The following is a 26,782-nucleotide window of genomic DNA, read 5'->3' on the forward strand; positions in this document are numbered from 1 at the left end:
AAAGAGAGAGAGAGAAAAAGAGAGAGAGAGAAAAAGAGAGAGAGAGAGAGAAAGAGAGAGTCATTTCCTACTGCCTTTCAGGCTTATCACTCCTCAGGCTTTTCCTCTTTCTGCATCCAGGTCTGCAAAAGAGCATGTGTCTTCTTTCTCAAATACACTAGTTTCTTCTCCTCCTTTCAATTTTGTATTGGCTGTGCGTTTTGTTGTTGCTTTCTTTCCTAAATTCACAGTTTCAGACTTTGTAGTAGAGTTTATATCCATGTCCTGCCTGGGATTCACAACCTGATATAATTCACCTCTCACTCCTCCTCCATTAGGAGGGCAGCTGACACCAGATACCTCAGTTCAACATGAAGTATTTATGTATTTTGAATTCTAAAGAAAATTACAAGCACCTCAACTATGACGACAAAAATCCTTGATGTTGTTAGGCCTATTAGCCTTCTGTATTGACACTCAGTATAAAAAATGAGTAAGGTAATCAACATGAAGATTACCACAGACACCAAGGGATGTACATATATATAATTTACTCTCCCCCTTCCCCTGTTAAGGTCAATTTCCAACCAAAGCCTGGCCTGCAAGCCTAAAATTTACATTCCCCCACAATATAATAGCTCACAAACCAATTCAGCTCCCTGCTTAATCAACCGCTAAGCCAGTACTCCCTCAACTATTTAGTCCTGCTCATTTTTCATGAGAACACAAGTTTATGCCTCACTCCCCATGCAATTAGCACATTGCAATTCTGCAAACAGAAATAACAAACTTGCAGTTCCTTACTATACCAAGTATCTCTTGGAGCTTCCAAAGGACAAACAAGGACTCCTTGAAGTATGTGAAACTATTCTCTGGGTTCATGACCTACCCCTTTTTTTCCCCTGGACAGCAAGTCTAGCACCCTTGGCTTTCAGGACATGAATCCAATAGCCAAAACAAGTTTAACTGTTTTCCCAAGTGAAACTGAAGGCTGTAGCACACAAAGATGAATTGACACAAGAAGATGCAGTTGATACAAAGGAACTATGACTAGAAACTACTCTAATTTTGGTTTTTCAACACTTGTTGGTTAGTGAAAAAACCCAAGGACTTTGACCTGATATTTTACTCAATGCCAGGAATGTTTAGTTTGTCTCTCAAAATACAACGAGATATCCAAAAGTTATAATACAAACCCATGTTATGTGAACTGCCAACAACAATCATTAAAGAAAAGTTCTGCTATTTATCCCTCCAGAAGCTTGACATGAGATTATGACAGGAATCATGAAACTACACATACTATATTGTCTTCTTCGCCATTTATCTGCCAAATCAATCCTTGTATACGGCTGTATTAAGTCTCATGCTCTCCTGAGAAAATACAACAAATAAATTCTTCATTCTATTTATAGCATCATGAAGAGCCTTAACACGTCTTGTTTTGTATACTCTATGAAGACCAAAATAGCTCCTGCACTGCACATCACCATAAAAATGTGATATTACCCAGATTGCTTTAAAAGAATCTACTGTGGGGGACAGGGTGGTGTTTGGTCAGGTTTTTTTAACCAGTATTTTAAAAGATGTGAACACGTTTCAAGCAGTTTTACATTTTACTGTTTCAAGCAGTTTTACATAAGCTACCACTTATCTTCAGTGACGTACAGGTGCTTTGAAAGCAGATCACAGTAATCAATACTTTATGTCAGACTGAGTGAGCCCCAGAATTGCATGACTGGGTTCATGGGTGACCTAACCCAATAGTGCTCTAAGGACATGATGGGAGAAGGCAGCATGGAATATGATTTGGGAAAGACATGCATTTAAAAGCTCTGACAGGAAATAAGTTCTCAAACACCTGGCAAAATTCCATAGTATATATTTTACAGCTGGGGAAAGCATTAAAAAGCAAGACCAACTAGGCTGATAATTTTTCCTGTGATGTGCAGTCTCTCAGCACACCCCTTCTTACACACTGCATATCCCCTAGGAATGCAAGGAAGAAAAATTCTCTAGTTCTATGGGTTCTCCTGAAAAATTGTCTTACAGATGGTACATAGCTCTAATGTGCTCTTCTTCCCAAAACAGTAAGCATCTGGCATGCCTACTGTTTAATTACACAGCAGGCTCATGCAGGAGGAAACATTTTCAAGCATGGAATCCTATGCTCAAACTCTGTATATATCCAGTAGCAGGAGTTGTTCAGAGTCAAGAAAAAAGTTTTCAAACAGAAGGAAAAACACACAGCAAGCAGATCTTCAGTAAGTTTTTATATGTGCAAAGACAGCCACATTAGAATTTTAAGAGGCTGAGAGGATGCAAATTTTACAAGAAACTGTATGATAATTCTGTTAAATTGTTGACCAACACTGATCATAAACATGATAACTGAAACCATAAACCAGCATTAGTTTACTGTGGAAAACAATATAGTCTGGCTGCACCTCTGGAACTTTAGGTGTATATTGAGTTAAATTACTCTACTCCACCATCTTCAGAAACACATATTAAATTAGTTCATCTGTAACTTCTCTACTCTAATAAAATGTTCCCATGAAGACTGACACCCTAAATTCTTTTATCACTGAATAGTGCACTCCCTCTGCTGGCACAGCACAGATCTCACACCTTAGCAGAGGCATTCTTCTGATTACACTAATCTCCAAGAGGTCTATGAATGACAAAACTTCTTCAGGTGTACACCTGATGCAGCTCTGTTAACCTAAAAAAAAGTCCACTAAATTACTTCCGTAAGAAAAAACTTTCAAAGGTGCCCATTAATAACTGACTTCTCTAATGAAATCTCGCAGGGTGCAACAAGACACCATGGGCCACAATTCTTCTCAATCATCTAAAAAATCTGTACTTGTCAGGCTCACAGTCATTTTCAAAGTGAAAGGTTTCTGAAGACTCATTTTACAAGTAGTTTTAAGATGTTAAAACACACAGAAAAGTAGTTCACAGCAGTAAGCTGACATTACAAATTCAATCATGCAAGAGCAGCATTTTCACTGTTTGTCTATGTTTTAATAAAGTGTGAGCATCTTATTAAAACCTTGTTTTAAGAGGTGCTGTGTCCCCTTACAGAGAAACAAAACACTCGGGGTTTAGACTCCCCAGAAGCACAGTACTAGATGAATTCAGTACTTGACCTAATCAGAAGAGCTGCAAGAAAGTAAAATCTTTCAAGCCAGCTTTGAAACATCAAATATTTTAGCCTGGAGGCAAAAGGCTAACCCTCAGCTAATGGAGATACAAGTTTTGTTATGCATAAGAAGGTTTAGCAGTGAAACAGTCACAAGGAGTTTCATCAGCACTCACTGGTAATACACTAAGCAATTCCCTGTGTCATGTAAGCAGCTGCTATTCCCTCCATCCCTTTTAAGCTTTGACTTGAAAATCTCATTTTTGAATGGGCCTCATATCAAAAACAGGAAAACAGCCATATGTTTTAGCTTGAAGTCAAGTTGATTTCTTCTCAATAAAACTTTCAGTTTAAATATCAAAAAGGAAGGTAACTTCTAAAGTTTGAGTTTGGTTTTCCTTCTTGCTCACATATTCCGTAGAAAATATTTAAGTGCTTTCTCACTACAGTGCACAAAACCCTTATGCGTGCAGAGATTAGGGTTGTCCACCCCAAGAAGAAGATGGAAGGGGAGAAAAATGAAAGATTTACAAGAAGGGCTAGAAGAACAATCGTGAAGAAGCATTAAGTGCTATTTTGTGTACATACCTTGCTCTTCCAAATAGCTAATAGGCATCTTTGCCACAAATTATATTCCAGACAGTCCAATACGACACTAACAACCTCTGGGTTTCTCCAAGATGAAAAGTAAACCTGTGGTCTAACGGGTGAGAGTAATTCCCTCAAACAACTGAATCTGTTTTCTGGTTTTGAATTAGGATATCAGAACAAGTGTAGGTAACAGGGCACTTACCTTACAAACAGACATGATGTTAATGTTGACCATTTTGTCGATTGTCTGCAAGAAAGCAAAGTTTTAGGGTTTGCTCATTTTAAGTTATTTGATCAGTATTTATACACCCTCTCGGTTTAAGTGCTGGGATAGATTATTCACCCTTATCCCTTGCCTTCCTGCTTAAGTATCAGGAAGGGTGATAGGCTTTCAAACAAAGTCTGTGAATTGCTCTTGGTCAAGTTTCATCTCTGATTAGGGATTCAAACTAATAAAGAACACGTATCACATTGACATTGTATTTCCTAACCCTATTTGCAACACTTATAAACTTCAATAAATTCTTATATTTAGATATGTTCAGAAATGTACTACTGTATTTTGCTGTTCACCATTTCATAGCCGTGTTTTAGTGGCTTAAAGTTGATTCATCAAGTTGAAAACAGGGATTTCTTTTTTTTTTTTTTGCTAAACATTATGAAGCTTATTTGAAGGTGATTAAGCAGAAGACACAAAACCACAGTGGACACAGTGATCTATGGGTGTTTTGGAAACAAAATCATGCACCAGTGAAATTGTTCACAAACACAGTTTTCAGTGTGTCCAATACAACCAAGATTGTCCCTACATTATGAACTGCCTAAAACGGTCATATTTAAGTTTCCTAACCAATATGGAATATGCAGCTTCCATCCATGAAGTTGCTTTCCTCTCTTCAATCACCTAAGAACCCCCCACCACAGGTTAAAAGGAGCTCATGAGCAACAGTCAGATGAGACCACACACAGGAGCAGAATTCAGATAGTGACCCCAGAGCATCTGTCTGAAATAGAAATGAAGCAGCGGGGAATAATATGTAAAGAACACCACCAAAAAATAAGACTGCCATCATCTGAGTTGTGTTATGCTGCTTATGTAAATCTCAAAGCTCTTTGAACACTTAATTCTAATCAAAAAACCTTGTTATGTGGGTTCCTTTACCAAACCTAAATACTTTTGCCATATCTGCTTATCATAATAGAACAGTAGAAGGTACCACAGTAGAAGGTACCACAAAAGCACTTACCTTATCCAGCTCTGGAACATCAATAAAATATTCAGGATAAGAATACGACATTCCCACATTGTTAACTGAAACAAAAGCATGAATTAGATCACTTGGATGCCACCAATTAATGACAATTTTTAAACAATACTCTGAAAATGTTGCATTTAAGACATTCTATTCCTAAGTTTCCTTAACTGTAAACATACTTGTACACACACCAGTGGAATTCGGGAGCACATTGGCAGGTCATTTTAAATGTTAATTCTCCAGTTGTTTAAAAGATGGCATGTTCAGCACCTCGCACTCCGGTGCTTCCCATAGGCTGCTTCCCTGCTAGAAATGCCGGAGCACATGTGCGGGGGCACGGGGGACTCTGCGGGGTGTCGAGCCAGAGAGCAGCTCCCACCGCCAGGCAGGACAGTAGGTGAAACTGTTTCACATCTTTTTCTATAAATACACATATGAAATGAACCTCTCCCTCCCTCCCGCCGAGGGGAGGGTGCGGAGGGGAGCGGCCGGCGCAGTGCGCGGTCCGGGCGGGAGGTGGCAGCAGGAGCCCGGGAGCGGGACGGGCGCTGCCCGCACCGCCCGCTCCCCGCGGCGGGATCGGGGGGATCCGCCGCCTTAGGTGGGGGACACGCTCCGCTCTCGCTGCCTCGTAACACGGAGATTCACAGCAGGAAACCGTGCTCCCCGTCTCCCCCAACACCTGCGAAATCTTTCCCCGCCGGCAGCGTTTAGAATTCACCGAGAAGGTACGAATTACTTAAACCTCGGAGGTTTTTTTCAGTACTTCAGACTGGCACGGTTTTATTCTTGGGCATGAAACCAAAACCCGCTCTTAAATCCCAACCCAAACAGTGGGAAAATTCTACTTTGTTCGAAAACAGTACTGCTCTGCAGCCTCTAACTCCATAAAGCACATTGATATGGAGACAAAAAGCAGCAACCAAATGGGATCTCCGCTTCCTAAGTATCTGTTGTTTATCTTACGCAAGTGAATCCCGTGACATGTGGTTGCTGTGGCAACATTTTACATTTATATAGTGTCTTACAACCCAGAGAATCCCAAAGCCTATGTATGTTCAACAGCACTGTGCACCTCCAGGCAGGAGCCTGCACTGGGACAAAAAACGTCCTCAAAAGGCACTGATGTCTTTTTAAAAAAGATAAAAGAGCCCCTACACCCGTGCCCAAAGCTGTCGTTTTAACACCCAGCCTAAAAGAAATTTAAGTATCAATAGGGACGAAGGATGTTCAAGAAACAAGCAGGAGAGACTCTGGCCAAGTGCACCAACTTCATTCGGAGATTCCCTCAAGTGAGAGCTATTTCAGTCCAGATCTTAGTATATTTATGGAAATTCTTTAGTCATGTTGTGTGCTTCGAATTTTTAACTTTTAGATAACCTTTAAAATTGAGATGAGGAATTGAGGGGAACAGAGAGTTGGCAAATTCCCAGCAGACATTTCCCATATTTAGAAGGAGTGAGAAGTTCTGAAAAGGAAGAAGATCCAGTCTTGTTATTGCCAGAGTGAACCAAATTTTTTTACTTCTTTTCATCCTAAACCAAACTATTTTTCAGTCCATTTCTCTGGAAGGGATTTTGGCTATGAATTATGGCAGGGTTATGGGACTAACCTTGGTAATTCTCTCCAAATATATAATATTTACATGATTCATGCTCCAGAGAGTCACACAAAATTCACACCCTTTACTGCAGACTATGTCCCAGATATACGCCCTTCCATTTTCACCAATCATCTCTGCTACAAGTTTGTAACAGATCATTGAGAAATCCATTTGGGGTTTGTACCACCATATTGTAAGTAGGAAAAAATGGAAAACCATAGCGCAAGATACTGTCCAGCTCAAACTCCTTTCAAGAATCACAGTTATTTAAGAATGGCAAAAGGAAGATTTCCCACCTCTGCTTGTTTAGCATATTGCTGTAGCTAGCACATGTTCAAAGTCACTGACAGACGCTGTTTTGAACACACAGCAAAACATTATGCAAACTCTTTTAGCCTTCATACGTGGGTGAGAAGAAGCTTCCAAATAAGAAGTTTACAAGGATTTCAATCTGTAAGTACTTTAGTTGGACTCTGTGCAACTACATAATTAGAAGCTTGTTCTTGAGCAGTATGTGTGGAGACTCCTTTGTCTCCAAGTACAAGGTTAAAAAATAATCAGCATCAATCACTCACAACTGTGCTACCAACGCTTCCCATACCTACAGTTCCAGATGAGACCTGAGAGAAGAAAATATGCTGGAATCTGAGAACTCATCCCTTATGGTTGTTCTCACTTAAACCCATGTTTTCCCTCAGACACCCATGAAAAATGCAGCTCAACCAAAGCTATATTCTGGGTTGCAACATATACTACAGAATTTAAAATACAAGGCACTAAAGCATGAAATTAATTGTCATAAGAAAATTAAGACACTGTCTTTCTGGAGTAGCCATCACCTGTGTTTATATGTTACATTGGCCAGTGGTTTCTATTAATAGAGCTATATCTAGGGAATAGAAAAGACCTAAGTATCATGTAATTTGGTCATCCTGAGCACAAGATCTACTGAAACTGCTAGTGACTAGTTAGAAGACAGGTTTTCGTAAACCTGCACTGACAGTGGCTGCAAGAAAAAAAGTGGAGGAACTCAACTAGAGAATATGCAACTCTAAAGCATTTAGTTGCTATTTTTACCACGGTTTTAGTCAAGGTGCTCACACAAATAACAGCAAGAACCAGGCTCTGCTTTAGGAACATGCTTGTTTTCCTGTAATAAGCTTACACAGAATTTGAGACACATACTGCTTTAGTGCCCACTTTATGCAAGACCATACAAAGTCAGATTTTGTACATCACCATAACCTTATCACAGCCTAAGAAATAATAAAAACCCTTCCAGTGTGGATATGTACCTCGCACAGTAAAAGGTTTGCTGGTGTTTTGAGACATTTAAATGATCTACTATTCGCAGCAATTGCTTCATGACAGGCAGCTTGCAAGCCTTACATTCCCTGAGTGGATTTTGACAGAACAGATTAAAACATACGTTAATTTCACTCTTCAAAGTTTTTTTGGAACTTATTTCCTTCAGAAACAAGAAACAAGGCATTCATAGCTTTCTCACAACTACTCTTTACACAGAACATATCCTTAACAGTTGAAGTTACTCCAATGGTTTTGAATTTTTACAGCAATTAAATACTGGATGTCCTAAGTTGTATGTACTCAAATCCGTCAGAAGTAGAGAACATTCTGGGCTTTATCCTTTAACGTGATTTTTTAATTGCAGTTTTATATACACTATTTTCTTGAACATTATGTTCAAACATTGTACAACAAAATTCACCTATCAGCAACAAAGTTCATATAGTATTGTTTTGAAATATGCTTAAAATACTCCACGGTTCTAGTTCCAACTACTGCACTTCGGGTTAGTAAAACGAGTTTTGAAGTGAGGAGTATTTTATCAGATGACATACACTAGTAGATGTCTGAGCCATGTGACTTTTCACATGTTTAACCATCACAGGTTCTCATCTATATTGAGTAACCACAGAAATACAGGATATGCACAGATACATGTGCTTCCAAGGGAAAAAAATCAGCAACCTGATAAGCAACTGCCTTTACCCCACTGTTCAAAAAAAGATTCAGGTAAACTGCTGTTATGTTTAAACTCTTCTTAGCTTGTGATAAAACACCTTTTTGACATCATAGTTTTACGTTTGACAGAGTAACTGGAGGGATCATCTTGCCTTTTCAAGGACTCCCACACCACCTACATTCCTACAATATAACAAACCACACTGAGGCACACTAAATTGCGAAAGAACCGCAATTTATCAACATGATCAGAATACACTTAAAACTTTTGAAGCGGGAGACAGTTACTTGATGTTATACTGTAATGATTAAATTTCAACAGCTCTATAATTAAAAATTAACAGTTCTCCCACAGGGCTCTACTCTGAAGTTGAATATCTCCTAAGCTAAGTATCTGAAGCTCGCTTAGGTTCTACCATGGCATTAGGTCATAGAATCATAGAATAGTTTGGGTTGGAAGGGACCAATCCAAGTTGGTCCATTCAGTCAACCCAGTTGGTCATCTAGTTCAATCCCTCTGACATCTTCAACCAGATCAGGTTGCTCAGAGCCCCCTGCAACCTGGCCTTGAGTGTTCCAGGGATGGGGCACCCACCACCTATTTGGGCAACCTGTTCCAATGTTTCACCACCTTTTCTTCCTTATAACTAACCTAAACCTACCCTCTCTTAGTTTAAAGCCATTACTCCTTGTCTTATTGCAACAGGTTCTGTTAAAAGCGTCCCCATCTTTCTTATAAGCCCCCTTTAAGTACTGAACAGCCACAATAAGGTGTTCTTGGAGCCTCCTCTACTCCAGGCTCAACAACCTCAAGTGTTCAAGTCATGGTGCATGCAGTTGTAAGCTAAAGGACCTTTAACAATCACAGAGTAACACATTGAAAATATTCAATAAGTGTCACAATTCCTAGAAAGCAGGCACTCATGCAAGCACCATATCATGTATTGTGTCAACAGCAAGCTAGAAAACATATCAAGCATACAGCAACATAGCTTTAGTCACACAAACAACAGCTTTTGTGAACTAGTTTCAATAAACTTCAATATGGGAAAAATGTACTGCGCAGGCCAAGACGAAACACCAGTATGAGAGATTTAGAAAGATCACATACAAACCTAAAACACCAATCTCCAGGCCTTCCAATCCTGCTTTGATTCTACTGTAAATATCTTCTCTCTCTCCAAAGTCTGCCACAATGACTTTTGTTTCCACTTTGTACTTCTCCTCTAGAAAAAAAAACAGTTTATAAAAGCTTAAGTTTGAAATAGTTGAATTATCATTCAGATATTAAGACTGTATCAGTTATTAGGTTTTACAAAATATTATTTTAAGTAGCTAATATTACACACGATCATTTTTACCTCTGCAACAGAATTCCTTGACTTGTAACATAATCTGTGCAAGAAGTTTGTGACATTAGCTACTTTTGGTGAGAATATAAATTCTCAAATGATTCAGCACATTTTGTTTGTAAGGAACAGTAAAGATGGTAAGAAAGCAAATTATATAGCTTTGCACAGAATAACAAAAATGGAGAAATCTGAAAACATATGTACACAACAGTGTTTAAGTAAAGCTTGACAAAACCACTTTTTTTTAACTTAAGCTGAATGGCAAATGAGTTGCTTGAGACCAAGAAAACCCAATTCTTTATTGCCCTCCATTTCCATTCTCACTTCTGTTCCCATAAAATTTTTTCAATCTTTTAGCTTTTTGAAAATATATCAAAAAGGGAACACGTGGGCGAACAAGAGCAGACCTTCAAATTTGATCATTCCAAAATGCTTCTGATATGCTGTCATCTCCAGCCTTAATAGAACAGAAGAAATGCGTGTAGCCAACTACATTTTGAAGTAGAAGAAAGCAAGTAGTAAAAATACTTCACATAAAAAGCAACTCTGCTTCAATCAAGCTAAATTACATTGAATTAAAACCAGTACAATGTCCTCTCAGACTTCAAAAGAGCAGAACGGTCGGCTAACATCGGAGCATCTCTGTTTTGCTGCACCTGACTCCCATCCTAGCATTCCTTAAGGGACCTGTGTACAGCTCAAGAAGGATTTTACAGCACTTTGCCCCCCAGAGCCATTCATAAAAACAGTGCCATGTTAAAGGAAAAGAATCATTCACAAAAAAGGTTAGAAGCAGCCTGATTCCCATGATGCTCCTTCCCATTCAAGGGAAAGCTGCAAATCCCATGATCCTGCCGTCCATTCATGCAGAATCATGAATCTACTGAACTCTCCGGTTTGCTGGCTGCCTCCCCTCCCCGCCACAATATCCCTAATGGCAGATGAAATTATTTCTGCTCCTTTTCCCTCTCCCCATCCTCAACCTCTTCATCTCTCCTGAACAGCTGCATTGTTTAAAAATCCCCTGAGAGATGTTGCTATGTCAAATGACGACGTAAATAGCATTAAGCCCCTACTGCAGCAGCAGTCTTGTGATCGCGTCAGAAGAAAATCAAGTTCAACATTTTGGGGGGGGGGAGTGAGGGGTAGAAATGGTCTATTTTTGAACACAGCTGTTATTATGTGTAGCACACACATTTGGTTTTTTACAAGACAGAGAATAAAGGGCAACATCAGAGGCACACCTAATACATTCAAATGGACTGGGTGGGCAAAGCCCAAGTCACACACATTTTTAACTGTTTTGTGGGATCTCCAGCTGTCTTCACTGCCACTCAGATGCTTCATGAAATGCAAGTTGCTTAAAGGACCCAAACACCACTCTCACAAATCTGCTCAGTTGGTACTGTCCTTTTTATACTAAACACTCTTCATTAGGATTGTTACTAATCTATCTTCAAAGCCTTTTGAAATCACTACAGGGATACTGAGATGACGACATAAGGAAAAAAAATCTGAAGACCTAATACTATAAATAGAAAAAAATTCTCTACTATTCATATAAGACCCTTCTTCAAGCCTTTAGAAAATTAGCAAAGAGCCATTCCATTTAAGATGCAAGGAATACACCTATAAAAAGCTGCAGCACCCTTTGTGGGCAGAGGGTGCATAGTACAGTGTATAAAAACGTGAAAGGAGAAGACTGCCTACTGGTATGGCCAGAGGACAAGGTCTTTGTGAGGTTGCTCACTGCAAACATGCAAGGCTGTCTTGTCCCAGCAGATGCCACTTGCTGACCAAACCCTCTTTCCCCATTTCAGGCCAGCTTTCAGGTATTCTGTAACTTCTGCATACCCCATGCTCTGTCCCAGAACCTGTGACAGGTGGGATGATCCACTACCTATGAGAAAAGAATACAACGGTTCCATGTAAAATGACAATGCAAATAGCATTAAGTCACTTCTGTGTAAACTCAGTCTAGTAGTCAGAGCACAAGGTGTAGAGAAGAACAGGTATGCTCTGCTCTATATAAAAAAAGGAAATGGGAATTTCACTGATCTTAAGGATTAAGATGCTCTCAAACAGATGGGCTAGAAGAGAGACTAGAGCACACTCCTGTTTTATCTGCCAAAAAAACTCTGACATGTAGAGTAATAGAGAAAGAAGCAAGCAGGCTATGTCCTAATCCAGAATATCTAGCAGTGTCTGGGTTACTGATGTCCAAAAGAAAACCTGAAACCCTTTAATGAAGCTTTCAGTGTGAGGACCATGAGGTACTCGAGAGCCAAAGGGAGTGAAAGCCAGTTTTTGCAGTCAAAGCCAGAGGATCTGAAAGAGCTGATATTACCTGCCAGCATGTCCAGCATTCCTGATGATATTTTAAGAAGTGAATCTAATGTTTTGTCTTTGGAACTGGTACTTCAAATGCTCCTTAGTGGGAGACTGAATATTATAACACCATGTTATCAATCATTGTGCAGCAGTCAGTCATCACCTACCCACGTGATGGGAAAGGAAACTCAGCAGATTTCCTTCACAATTATCAACTCCGATACACCAGTGTTTTAATCGTCTCATTTACTAAAACACTCAAGTGAGATCAGTATTGACCCTACAAATAAGTTTTAACCTAAACATACACGTCAAGTTAATTTACAGGGTCTGTATGATCTTAGCCAAGACCTCTGGTAATTTAGCAAGACACAAACTGTGAACAACAGTATCCTGGTAAACCAGTAAAAGCAGACATTATCTTCTGCAATCACACCATCATATGAGAAATAAGTTGTTGTCCATGAACAAAGCCTCGACAAAAACTTTTTCACAGCTGTAGGAAGGCTGAATGAACCAACAGTCACAATGGTGACAGCGAAGGATGGTATAAATGTTGTTCAAGAAAAAAAGACAAAGTGAATTTTTGCAGAAAACGTTGGGCTGTGTTCTTTCTAAGATCCAGACAGCAATCCAAGAACACAGTCAGACTGCAGAGGCAGAGGCATGGCACAGTCCAACACACTCGTCATGCAAACAAAGGCAGTACATAAAATACACATTGGAAGGCGAATGAAAAATAACTGAAAAAAAGTGCCTGTTTTTGCGTTGCTGGTAAAGGATGACTGACTTCCTCAGGCATGTTCTCATTCTACACATTCCTGCACAATACAGGATGAGACAGTCTGGAAACAAATACGCTATTTAGCTACATACTTCACACCATCAGAAGTACAAACACTTTCATATATAATCCCTTGAAGGACACACTACCTTCAATATCCTCAGAAGAGGACTGGAAATAGTGTCTCAAACCTTGGTTAAGGTGCTACTTATTCAAAATAAGCATAAAGACACTTAAACAGTCATTCCAGGTTTTACACAAACACTGTCAAATGTTCATGGAATCTTGTGCAAACAAAGTTTATTAGAGACTCAGTTTGATATTTTAAAATCAGAAACTAAATTGCCAATTTCAGGAAATTTATTAAAGTGATATTCATGCATTCATACATGATTTAATTTATCAACAGTTCACCAGAAAGGAATATCTATTCTTATACAGCTGTGACATAGATGCTTACTTACAAATGCGAGACCAAAGGCTTAATCTGCTCTTTAAGGAGGCCCAGAGGAAACCTCCATTTCCACCTTACGCTGGAAGCCAAATAAAGTTAGTTGTAGCCAGCAGGATCCTAAGTGAAACATGCTGCAGAACTGCTGGGGGAGCAGGGGGAAGGTAAGGAGTAATACTCAAGGAAAACAGACTGGTAGAGCTGGAAATCATGCACTTCAGCAAGCAGGCACAACAGAGGCATCGGAGAACTGAAGTCAGAAAGGTAGAGAGAGGACAACTAAGCGGCAGAAGGTACAAACACACCAGTACCATCCTGAGGAACAGCTGACAAAACACAATGATTACCTGAGTTCTCATCTAAGATGGTTAGTTACAACTTCACAAGGTCAAGCAAAAGCTTAATTAATTCCAAAGGCCAGATATGTCTGATTTACAGGAAACATATCCAGTGTCTTGCAATGTAAGAAAAATACAAAACATAGAAAGAAAACACACTTTGTTAATCCTTGCCTCCATTTGCTCCCCTCTGGCTCCCATTACATCAAAATATATTACAATTTCTGAGATACACTAACCAAGTCAGAAAAACATTCTGAGCAACACACAGGATCAATCAATAAGCCCATTCACCCAAATATTATGCTCAACAGTGTAAGCTTTCCTAAATCAAGCTTGTTCTAATTACAAAGCTAACTAAAAACACGAAATCAAGCAGCCTGTGAAAAACAGCTGCAGAGGCTGACAGCCAGGGGGGCTGCACCGTCAAGTCATTGCAATGTTTCCAAATGTCGGCGTTATTTCAGGCAGCAAGGCAAGCACAGCTCTGATGCTCCCCACGCACACCCCCTCACCCCAGCGCTGCAGGGCCCGGGCACGAGAGACACCAACAGACACTGCACGTGCGGCAGTCCTCGTGCTGTGGGGAGTCATGCTTTCCCAGAATAGCTCAGCTTCGCTCTTGTGTGGTTTTCCTCACCACAACCTCAAAATATGCACTATGGCTGAATCTGCACAGAGTTTGCTAGGACACAATCTCAAGTTGTTTCAGAGATAAGCACAATGTGAAGTGTGGGAAGGTTGCTATTGTGCGGCAGGTAGCACCTCAAACTCCTATTTCTTCTCTCCTCTTTCCCCAAAGTTATTTGCAACCCCCTTCAAGATGTTCTTTTGATACTCATTGAGGTACTGGTTTTTACACAGCACGAAGAGAGCTATTTTTAATTTACTAATTCATTTTAGTAAGGGCATATGGACTATTTCCCATAGTTCCTGTAACATTTCCTTTTCCTTGTCATTATTAGTGCCTGACTGTGACAGTGTGTACACTTGTTATGTATACTAATGTAAACATTAATTTGCAGAAAGTGATGAAAAATACAAGTCTAAATTCTCCAGCCATACAATTATTAGAACAGTAATGATTAAGAAATCAAAAAAATTCACCACACATTTTTTTCAGATATAGGCTCAACTGAATGAATTTCAGAATGACCAGGAAAACTACTTCATAAGAAGAATTTATGGGTCACTTAGAGAGACTGAAAGGTGTCACACTACGAATTAACAAAAAAAATTGTGCCCTTACTCTCAAGTCAATTTAAAGACATTTAAGTCATGAATTATTTGAATCAAAACAAATTTTAAAGGTGAAATAAGTTTCTAGGCTAAATCAGCATTATTTTTTATGTCTCCAATTCAGCATCCACAGTAAAATGTGTATTGTAGTCCAAAGACAGACAAGGCACAGTTTTCAGGGATCTCCAAAGTGCTACTTGTGAGGGAAAATACATTGTTAATTAGTCCACATCTAATGCCCAATCTAGTATAGTAGCCAGCTCAGCACTGGAAGTGTGGCACATGCTTAAGGAGTTACACGGCAGGCCTACTTTTATCCACTAGTTACATCATTTTGAAAATGGTTTATTTCTCACAGTCAAGGATTTATTTTTTTTAAGAATTTTTTGTGCATAACAAATCAACTGAGTTTCCTTTCTCTATGAAAAGCTACTAACTAGCATTATTTCCCTCACCAACACATGTTCCTGAAAAAACATAAAAGTGATTATCACCATTTCCTCAGCAGAGAAGTCTATCAGGGATTTTTACAGCTTTGACAGATAAAAACGACTTGATGTAATGAAACTTAACCTGCTAAAAAAGTGACATGAGACTAAAATATAGAAGTTCGTAGAAGGAAGTTGCAGAAGGAGGACAGCATTGTTTGCATCATCCTTTCCTGTGCCAGAGAGAGACTATTCCCTGCAGAGCCACTTAAAAGGCCTAATTTTAAGTCTCTTGGCAATAGAGCTTCTGCCCATTACCTTAAAACAGATTTGCAAAACAGACTTTCACCCAATCCAATGTAAAAACAATCTAATACTTATTTTTTCATGTAATATTCTGCTTATTTTACACTGAAAATGACGAACAATATATTGCCACTTTCATGATAACAGAAGGTGTTTAATGGCCCAGAGACTAGCACAAGGGCTCTTGTTTTTGGCATCCATAAAAGCTGTGTAACAAACACATTGCTAGCAGAGATAGGCATTTAGTTTCTGTATCACAGAAAATGCAAACTACTCCCTCACCCAAGTACTGCCAGGCAGAGGCAGCACTGACCCTGAACGTTTTCAGGGATGACAATTACTGGTTGTTCAAAGCGTGGTTTCAAAAGTGCCAAGTGAGTCGTGTGCCCATTGATCCAATTACCTAACATGTAAAACATTAAGACTCAAGATACCAGCAGGTCCCAGAGTTAGTCCTGAACCTACAGGTACAATATACAGAGTATGTGAGGTGTGGAAGAAGCTACTTCTGCTGTAGTTTACATTCAGAAAAGGAAACCCAAAGCACCTAATTCGCATTTAAATAACCTTTACACATTTCTTTTCCTGGACTTTATGGATCTACAAACTATGAATAAATACTGCATAGAAACACTCTGGCAGTGAGGTTCACAGCAAGTACCTTCTTTCTGGAAGAGGCTAACTCAGTCTTGCCAGGTATGAAAAACTATCATCTGCTAGAACTTACCAGCTTACTTACTCTATGTGGAACCCATGACACCAACTGCTGAACTTCCTTAAACTGGTTTTCATCCTTAAAACCAACTATGATAAGTGGTCTGTTATTCCATATGCTGACAGTCAATATGTAAATGAAGTCCTTTTGCAAGGATGCCACTAGTCATATGCAGAACATTTCACTTGTGGCTTGTCCTATCATGCTGCTGCCTCAAAATTTTCCAAAGAGATAAAATAGTTCAAGAACTGCATCCTGTAGCTTGCAAGACATCTATCAAGTGTTTCTCTCTAAGCTTTCTGCTCAATTTCTGTAAATTAATCCAGGCAAAATTTCACTGAGAAAACTCAAGATGATAAAAAAGAACTAAGGAGGAAAAAAACCCAACCAAAACCTGAGAAGCAGAATTCTTCTTAAAGAAAAAAATAAATTAAAAATAAGCTTCCTTTCCAGTTGTTCTTTTACATCGGGGTTCATCTATTTAAATTATTGACATATTAATAGAAATTAATCAGTCTTGAATCCTCTGTCAGCTCTCTACAGTGTCTGTCAACTGCTCCTTTAGTAACTGGCTCACAAAAGGCAAAAGCAGGAGAACTTTCTTCACGTCATCCAAGGGAAAGTTTCTTCAGAGATGAAATCCAAGAGCTCATTTTGAATGAAAGATCCTTATTCTACAACTTTATGTGAAAGGTGATTTCAGTGCGTCAAAACATGTCCAAAATATTTGAAGCCATTTTGTCAAGTTCAAGAAATATATGGGGATTTCAACTATGTCAAGCTTAACCTGACTCAGATGATAGAAGGCTGCAAACACATTAATTTACCTTGAAATAGATCACAAAAGGTCAAAATAACTGCCAGATTCAGTTATTCAAGTCTTCAAGTTAAGCTCAAGCAAGTGAACCTTGTCATTTCTGTGCAAGAAAAGAAAGAAGACGATGTCCCCTTCCTCACAGAGTTTGTCTCCATTTCAACCTCCTCTATCAAAGGCAAATATTCTTACCTGCCAACTCCAAAATGTGAGGAGGATTTACTGAGGCACAGCAGGGAGGAAATGCAAGTGACAGGGCAGAGATTAAAGAGCAAAGTGCTCCAGGGTAGGTGCAGCTGAGCATCTGCAGGGGTCAGATTTGTCATGGGGGCATTGCCCATTTGCTGCAGTAGGTCACAGCAAGGGCTGAGACACAAGCATAGCAGTCAGCATCAGGCCTGCTTCAGAATGCTGCCAACTACCTTGTTACCAAGAAAGCAGAAGAAACCTGTAAACCCCACCTGCCTAGAAAATGGTAAAAGAACATTTCTGGTTTTGGTACCACATCACATTCTTGTACTCCAAAATCATGCCAGATTAGTAAGAAGACAAGAGACCACAAGTATAAGCATGACAGCTATCAGTTTACAATCTACCTAAAATCTCAGGGTTCAAGATGAAAATACCAGGACCAAGCAATTTCAGGTACACTACACACTGAGCTCAGCAAACATATTAGAAGGAAACAGTCAGCTGCACAGATTTTAATTGCAAAAACCTATATTTTCTTATAGAAAGACATGTAGCAGAATCAAAGTTTTGGACACTAGGCTCTCAAACAGTATGAAAGGTTTAAAAGACAATGTGTTCCAAATAAATGGTTGTTTGTGAGAATATATTGGAAAATTGATTTTTCTCAATTCAAAGAATTTATTTGACCTAATTTTATTACCTCAGTGTATGTAATACTAAACCACCAACTTTAAAGCAGAAAATGACAAATTCCTTTTTTAAAAAAGTTTTCAATTATATAGTAAATGATGACAAACTCAAAATCTCCCACATTTCTTTTATATGCACTCACCTACAAGTAGACACTTAGACTTGCAAGTAGGAACACTACTAAGTTACAACTTTTTTCCTGGCTCTCACAGTTAATGCACAGCTCCACAACTTGTCCTGTGAAGCCACTAGCTAACAATGTACAGAAATATCAAATTCTTTTGACAATTTCCCTATAGACATATTCTCTTTGAAGTGTTTTCCCTGCTTGTCTGGTTTGCACTACATTCTACATATTGCAGCAAAGTAGTTCTCAAGTCTGCTCCGAACAAACCTATCAGCAGCACTGCAGAAACTGAAGCTTTTCTGCCTGCAAATTCACTCTGCTGGTACAGAGCACCTGAGATGTCTTGGATCATACTCATTAAATACAGCAAATCAAGGAACAGCCTTGTTATGTGGCAATAACAATTGCCTCCATTCACAGAGAAGTTTTCTTTCTAATCCTCCCTGAACCTTTGGTAGTGTTAAACGATGTACTACAACAGACACTTTAAAAAGGTTCTGAAACAGTGAAGCAGCATGAACTAAACTACATCAAGCATTTTGCATAATCTGTGTTTGTGTATGACAACTTGATTAAAAGATCAAATACACTTCCATAAAACTTAGATAATTCCACACAATGGTGGGTCCATGATGACTTAAGAGGAAATTCAAATTTGTTTCTTCAGTCTGTGTCCTATACTCTGTTTCTTAGGGAACAGAAAGCTGAAAACATGCTTGAAGATACATTGAAAAGTCTTCTAAAGTCTTTAACTACTTGTAATTAACCCATTAATTTTTGTTGCTCAAACTGAACAGCAAGGTCAGAACATCTGCTGTTTCTGTAACATCAGTTCAGCCAGTTTAACGTGCATATGCACATAAAAAAATCAGATCTAGGTCAGCTGGCATTTAACATGCAGAAAGATATATGAGTACTTCCCTTATGATGGTGGTTATGTAACTTTCATTTTGTATATAGATATCACTCTTAATAGAAGCATACCCTAAGAGCGGAAGAAAAGAGTCTTCCTAAATAGAACGAACACACCTGATCCTCAAAAGCCCTCTCATTATTTGTGGCAGAGTGCATCTATCCATTCACTAGGATAAGCATGACTGATCAGTCAAAACAAGAAGGAAACAGAAAACAGGCACAAAATCACACAATTCAAAGAACTGGAATTAGTTAAATAGCTATTCTTCCTTAAAGTGATTAAGACTCATTACTCAAGAGGAGAAAGCCCATGTCAATTTGAAGAATAATTGTGGGACTACCATAAAGAAGTTTAAAGCTATCTTAGGAGCCTGCAAGGGAACCACTCCAGTAGTTACACAGTCTTTGCACTAAAAACGTCACTCACCTTATATATGACAACATCTGAACAGACTGCAGAGACCACATGAGACAATACAAGAAAATTCTGTCCAGCTAAAACCTAGAAGGATCTGAAAGTGCGACTCAGGCTTGCTTGATTATGTAGACTATCCTAATCCTTCAGCATATTCCACAGTGAACAAGGAATACTTTTCAGTAGCTCAGTGTTGTCAAAAGAAGTGTTCTGAAAATCCAACATGAGTCATCTCATTTCAGAATGGTTTAGGAAAGGAAGCAGAAAAATGTTTGGGTGAGGCCTAACAGTAATTATGTATTACTGGCTGCTTCACACAGGTACATGTACCTATTTTTTTAATCTGAAAAACTCCCCCAGCAGCTCTCATGTAAGTGACAAAAGCTCGAAGCAGTAGATTTATCTGTCTTGTCAGCATATGCTTAACTCCCAGGAAGGAAGACATTTCCAAACTGTTACAGAAAGGGTTATGACCTCTTTCAGAAAGCTCGTCACTCCATGCATAGGTGTTTGATTCCAGAGCAAGATATTTGTAGAAACTTCTATCAATTATAGCTTTACTTAGCAAAACAACTTTATATAGCACTGTAAGAAACGTGACTGCACATGCCCACGTATGCAGTAAACTACCATCCAGCTACAGCAGTGAAACACCAAAGAGACCACCTTGTTGTAGCTTCTTCATGTATTTGCAGTAAGCATCAGTACTTATATAGGTTACCTGAGCAGTGACACCTATACTGTTGCATTTACCCTGTGACTGTATTGACTAGAGCATCACAGGTAGGTCCAGACACTGCAGCAACATCCTTAAATTCAGGATACTAATGAACAATACCAATTACTTCCAAATCAGCAGAAGATCAAACTTGATGACAACTTCACTCTAAGAATGAATGCTTTCTAAAACCTAAACATACAGGTAAAAAGAATTTTCTGACTAGAAAACAGTTTCATATGCCATCTTACATTGGACACTAAAAAAAATCAGAGACAGTGGCATTTATATCAACAGAACTGTATGCCCTGACTTTCACTGAACTAGCACAACAGCTACCGCTAGGCAAGCTGAAGTACTCAAGGTTTTCAGTCACCTTTACATTCACTCAGCATCGCCTTACAACTTACTACAGGACAGTGTGTTGAGACTTGACTTACTAAATTATGATTTACAGTAAAGCACTAAAAAATCCACTGGAAGTTTTAACAAATTTAAGCCAAAATGATACCTTTATGACCTTGGAAAGAGAGCAGTTTTTAACAGGTATCTGCATTATGTACACAAACCATTTTAGAAAAGCCTAAGCAAGACAAGGAAGGGTAACACAGAAGCATAATCTTAAAGGTTTCTTTACCCAACATCATTATGCTGAGAAACCTACTTTATAGTAGACAACTCCCACTCCTGCTTATCAAAACCTTTTCACATGGCTACATCTCTCACTTTATCTGACATACTCTGCACAAACTAATAACCTTGCATGAAATATGCCTTAATAAAAGAGATATAGATTAGAAGAGGAATGCTTGTGTGTTAGATTAGACTTTGCTCTGATTGGAAAATCATTTGTCAGCATGAGACTTGAGGAAGCTTTCTCCTAACTGATCCTGTACAAATATCCATTTTACATTTGTGATTGGAATACTAAAGTTGCTCCCTTATTTTTGCATTACAGCCATTTACTACACACTTACTGAAGAAACAATCCCTGAAGAAACAGGTTCTTAAACACATTAACTCATTCCCTATATTCTTATGACTATGAACAATCACCTCAAAAGAGTTTACAGCTCTCTAATCTAATCTTCGAGTAGTTTATTCAAACAAAACAAAAGAGAGGGAGGAGTGGGAAGCTACTTACAATAAATTTGTATACTTGATAAGACAGCAAGTAACATAAGGAACATGTTTTCATCAATTTTTGCGTTACCAAGAAACCACCCTTATGGCTGAAGCCCAAACTTGCTTCAAGCTGAGGGAATATTCAGATGACATAATGGCTACATGTATCTTGTTTATTATGATTTTAGACTACTATGTGGATAGGTAATATTTTGGTTTGGCCTGGTAAGTTGTTATTATGGAAGACTAATAGTTTTAGGAGTACTTATTCCAGAATTGAGCACTATTGTTCTCAGAAGTTAAGTATGAAAACCTATAAAATTAATCTGCAAGACCTTTACCACTTTTATCTGTAATATTTGCACTGTGCACAAGAGCAAACCTTTTTCAAAATCAGAGCTGTATATATATAAGCATTTATGAAATTCACATGCAATTGCATTTATTTATAAGCATGTCTGTAAAGTTTAAGGAGAAGTTTTCAACTCACTTATTTCATTAGAAACCTGGTCCAGTTTTTCTTTCGACCGACTGATTAGAACCACCTTCATTCCACGTTTTGCTAACTGCAACAAAACAAAACAGGAGTCATTAGAATAGTCATAAATCACTTCCAAGCTAGTATCCTAATTTAAGGAATTGCAAAATTCATCAAACATCACGGCAATATATGACCAGCAAGCCTGAAAAAATACATTTTAGAAGAGACATGAAGGGGAAAAACAGGACAAATACTTCCATGCTATTTCTCACTCAATTCCCTTCACACCAAATTTATTATCTTCTCAGTCATCTAATACAGGTGGATAGGCACATTTATGAAATAGAAAACCAACTGCAGATATTTCACAGAACTTTTACAACACCTCTGCAAGTCAGAGCAAAGACATTATTATCATAATGGAGTTTAACATGCCAAGTTAAGATATCCATGGTCACTTGAACACCTGTGTTGCAACTCAATACTTCCTTCCTTCAGTAAGACTCCACTCTTACTTTGTACTAATCATAGGTATAAAGGTTAAATTACTCCTGCAGCTCTTTTAGGGAAGTTATATGTGGAACTTATGCTGTGGTCGGAGTGTACCCTGGTCATCAAATCAGACCTACTGCCACAAGTTTAAAAATGGGATCTAACAAATCAATTGAAAAGTGTCTCCAGAAATACAGTTACATATCTGAATTATTCTGAAATGAAAACAAGATGACCACTGTAAGTCCCCGTTCCAGTGAAAAGCAGAAAAAAATATATCCAGAGTCCATAGTGATCTTCCTTTCAGACACATAAAAACCAGGTGTGTTCTCACTGCTCCAATAAAACTCCTTCACTGCCTTAGGAAGCAGTTGAGAATGGCTCTCCAATGGAAGGCAAAACAAAAAAAACCCCAAACAAATTAAAAAAAAAAAAAAAAAGAAAAACAAACAAAACCAAAACAAAATGAAAAAACAACCAAACAAAGAAAACACCCAACCACCACCACCACCACCAAAAAAAATATCACGCAAGGACCCAGAAACCTCACAACATCACAGCATAGGACAGCAACAACCTGAAGTGACTTAATCTCCTCTACCTTTCTAGCAGAAGTATCCCAAGCAGTAGAGATTCTTCCAGAGAGCTGTATGAGAAAGTTCATCGGTGAACTCCATACTTCACTTTGACGTGTGACCTCTAAGCAGTAGAAATCTCATACTACATCTCATGAACATAGAGTGAGGTGTGGTGAAACCAAAGATACAACAGGAACCACTAATAAACATTTGCCAAGCTCAGTCTTATTGATAAAAGCTTTCTGTCAAGGAAATGATATGGTGTTACAAGGATGACTGTCTAAAATGGATGAATGCATCCACCTGCAGGTAAACATCTGCCTCACTGGAACAAATTTTTCATAAAGCCAACAGTAGGTTTGGAAGGCACTGGGGAAAAGGGTGTAACAGTACTCTCATTCCACAGGATCAAGGCAGTGATGGCCTTGATTACTTAATCTGTGAGGACAATCTGACAGTAATCTACTCAGAATCCAAAATAACTGTGGTCCCACGAAGCTGAAAAGCCCCAGAGATCTTCCTCATGGGGTGCAAGCCCCAGACTGCTGACACGCAGTTTGCTCTTTGAGCAGTCATGACCTCTGGGCTCTCAGATTGCTTTAGTAGATACTTCAACTTTACGAAAAAGTATCCAGCTGTACTTATCTCAAAAGCCAAGGAAGTAAAGTGATACCAATCCATCCAGTCAGTGGAACCTCACCACATTCAGAGAACTTCCACCACAAGAGAGAGCTTGAGAGAAACCACTGCCATGTTCACACTAAAGGGATGCACTCTGAGAAGTACATCTGAAATCTGGAAATGGAAACCCATTTGCAAGCAGAGTTCTAAGTACAGAGCACATAAAATGGCCAAGGTAAGACCCTGTAACTAGCAACAAATACCACTATGAAAAGTAACCAAACTTGGAAAAGATACAGCACTCAACAGCAAGTTCATTTAAGGAGTTTGACGCAACCAGATCAGTTTCTGTTGAGCACTTTGACTTCACTGGTAGAGACCTAACTGGTTGAAAGGAAACACAATTATCCAAAGAGCGATAATGATCCCTGAGATTTCAGTTATTAATTACGTTTTTATATAAGAATCAAGGAAGACCCACTTGCTTTGTAGATAATCAGCCATTATATTTGTTTCTTTGGCCAATGTCCTTAGGGTACTGAAAAAGCTGAATGAGAAGACCTTAAAACTAAACATAAAAACTCATGCAGAGCAGCAAATGTTGGGAAGATACTCCTGTAGCCTAAGGATTGATGGAAGTAAGAGTCACCATTCTAATGGAGCCAGTGAACGTAGGTGTTTGAATTCCCTTAATGCCATTTTAGTGACTACCACATTGCCACTTTGGTAGCAAAACATAGCTGCTGCTAAAGCCCTTTCTCTCCAGGGTGGAAAAGAATGACATTAACAGCCCACCAAAGCAAAGTTAAAGCTCTTGTTAGAGTAGGTATAGCAAGACAAAATAAAAATGTGATACTAAACAGATGTGCACAGTAGAGTACTACAGAGTGCAATGGGATCACAACCTCTAGTTTATCACTAGCATACATTTAAGATTAATTTTAACTAATGATTTTCAAAAGCAAACAGCAGACAATGATAGAGTGGCAACAAATAGTGACTTCTGACCATATCCTTATAAAACGAAACCTTTCACGAAGGGGTGGTCTGGTGATACGGACATCAGCGCTGAGAAAAGAATAAAGATCTTAATACTGCAAGAGTGTAAAAACAATTCTTTGCTTGAAAAAGGAAAGTAACCTACAGAGCAGAGTATAACCCAAGAATCCACAAACTCATAACGCTCTTCCATCGCTTTCTGGTGAGACCATATCAAACTTTCAAAGAGGCAATTCTCCATGCACAGTTACAATTCTCACAAATTCTCAAAAATTCCTCCAAGGAGAAGGAAGCTGTCTGCATGATTATAATCACAGCCATCAGGGCCCAAGCACCTATATGTCAGTGGCATTTATAGTAACCAGAAGGGAATTTCCAGTAGAAAGTCAAGACTCTGCTGGTAGTCTTCTGAAGATATCTCTAGAGTTAAAGACTGAGAAGTCTTTTCAGGCATTCCACATTTCATCCTGCATCCACACTTAACTTCATCAAGTATTTTTCATCCATCTAAGCTGTCAAAGGACGGATTTGTGTTTTATTCTAAATAAATACATAAGTAACAACAGTAAATACAACTCATGAAAAGTGTGTTTCATTCTATAGCTCAAGAATGAGTATTTGCATCCGCTGTTTCCCATCAGTATCTCATGCTTGTGATAGCTTTCCTAATAGGGCTTTGAATGCAGGGGTCTGCCAGCAGCACACATTATGTTCAAAAGCAGCCTCGTTCTTAGAGACATCAGGAGAACATAAGCAAACTGTAATTTTATTCACCTCGTAACTTAACATACAGATCTTGAAATTAATCTCCCATGATGTTAAGGGGTGTCTCTCACACCAGAGGGCTTCCTCCTGACAGTGCTATGCTATGGGCACAGTGACCTCCTCCCAGTTCCTCTAGGCAGTTAAATTTAAGTGTTGCATCATTTGCTTCAGTGCCATGTAACTGGAATATTTGGCAAGTATGAGCTGTCAGCAATATGCCAGTATCAGGTGCTAATGGGACAGACCAGGCTTAATTCCTTTTCCAGCCACTTCCCCTTTCACCCAGCAGGATGAGGTACTACTTTCTGCAAAGTAAGGAATTTGAGGGCTGGGGATGCAGGTGGCAGGGCACATAGGAATGATGGGAAATCCGAAGGGCAAGGACTACCCATGAAGAGGAATGCAACTTTCCCTGTGGGCCTCACAAAACAAAACAACAACAAAAAAAAAAATCAAGAAAAAGAGAATGTCTCACAGCTGATCTCACACAAAGTCATGCTGGCATTTCAGAGAACACAGAAATGAGTACAGACAGGCTTACTTCGATACTAATACTGAGTTGAAAGTTATTTTTGCTGTAAATTGTTGTAGTCAGCACTATTTGTCATGATGTTCTCTGGGCTTATAGGCTAAATTGCCCTATACTAACAGGTACTTTCTGTCTTAAGCAATACAGTCTAGTGCCATATTTGGAGCCCACATATCCATCAAGAGCAAAAGTACAGTAAAAGAGATAAAGGTAAAACCCACCTTCAGAGACTTCATGAATTAGGGGAAATAATTGGAACATACTGCTGGCAGCTAGAAACGCCATTTAGTCAGTACCCATAAATACCAAGGGTTGCAAAGGTTAATTATTTTAACAACTAAAAAAGTTAAAAATAAAAACTTAAGGGCAAGGTAAGGGCTGAAAATACAATTCACAAATAGAAGAAATTAACTAAAAGGGATACAACTTTTGGTTGATTACCAGAGGAAGGTAAGGCCTCTTTTTCCATAGGTATCTGTTAAGATAAGGTGAGGTGATATGACCTGCTGCTTGACAGAGTAGAGACAGGATGACATCTTGCCAAGGATCAAGACAGACTTCAATTGGTAAGAATTCTTACCTCTTCTGCATACGCTTTTCCAATCCCATCAGTAGCTCCTGTGACCACTGGACAAAAAAAAAAAAAAAAAAAAGAGAGAAACAAATCTACATTAATTGTTTCATAGTAACTGCAGTGGGTGTGTTCATCAGTAAGCTGTTAAAGTACTCATTCCAGACAGAAACTTTTATTAAATCCCTTGGAGAACTCTCACTTAAACCTTTCCATAAGCAAGAAAGGACAGAAAGAGATGGA

The 26,782-nt window shown here is 38.8% G+C and overlaps 1 protein-coding gene across 1 annotated transcript in view; it reads right to left on the reverse strand.

Moving 5' to 3' along the window:
- Window positions 1-26,782, reverse strand: part of HSD17B12 (hydroxysteroid 17-beta dehydrogenase 12) — an 83,084-nt gene that overhangs the window by 23,590 nt on the left and 32,712 nt on the right. The window contains 5 exon segments of the mRNA XM_027641793.1: window positions 3,921-3,965; window positions 4,966-5,030; window positions 9,679-9,789; window positions 21,994-22,069; window positions 26,549-26,595. Coding sequence (XP_027497594.1) covers window positions 3,921-3,965; window positions 4,966-5,030; window positions 9,679-9,789; window positions 21,994-22,069; window positions 26,549-26,595 — 344 coding nt within the window.

This window comes from Corapipo altera, unplaced genomic scaffold (genome assembly GCF_003945725.1).
Source record: "Corapipo altera isolate COAL_440 unplaced genomic scaffold, ASM394572v1 23b, whole genome shotgun sequence".
Classification (NCBI taxonomy): domain Eukaryota; kingdom Metazoa; phylum Chordata; class Aves; order Passeriformes; family Pipridae; genus Corapipo; species Corapipo altera.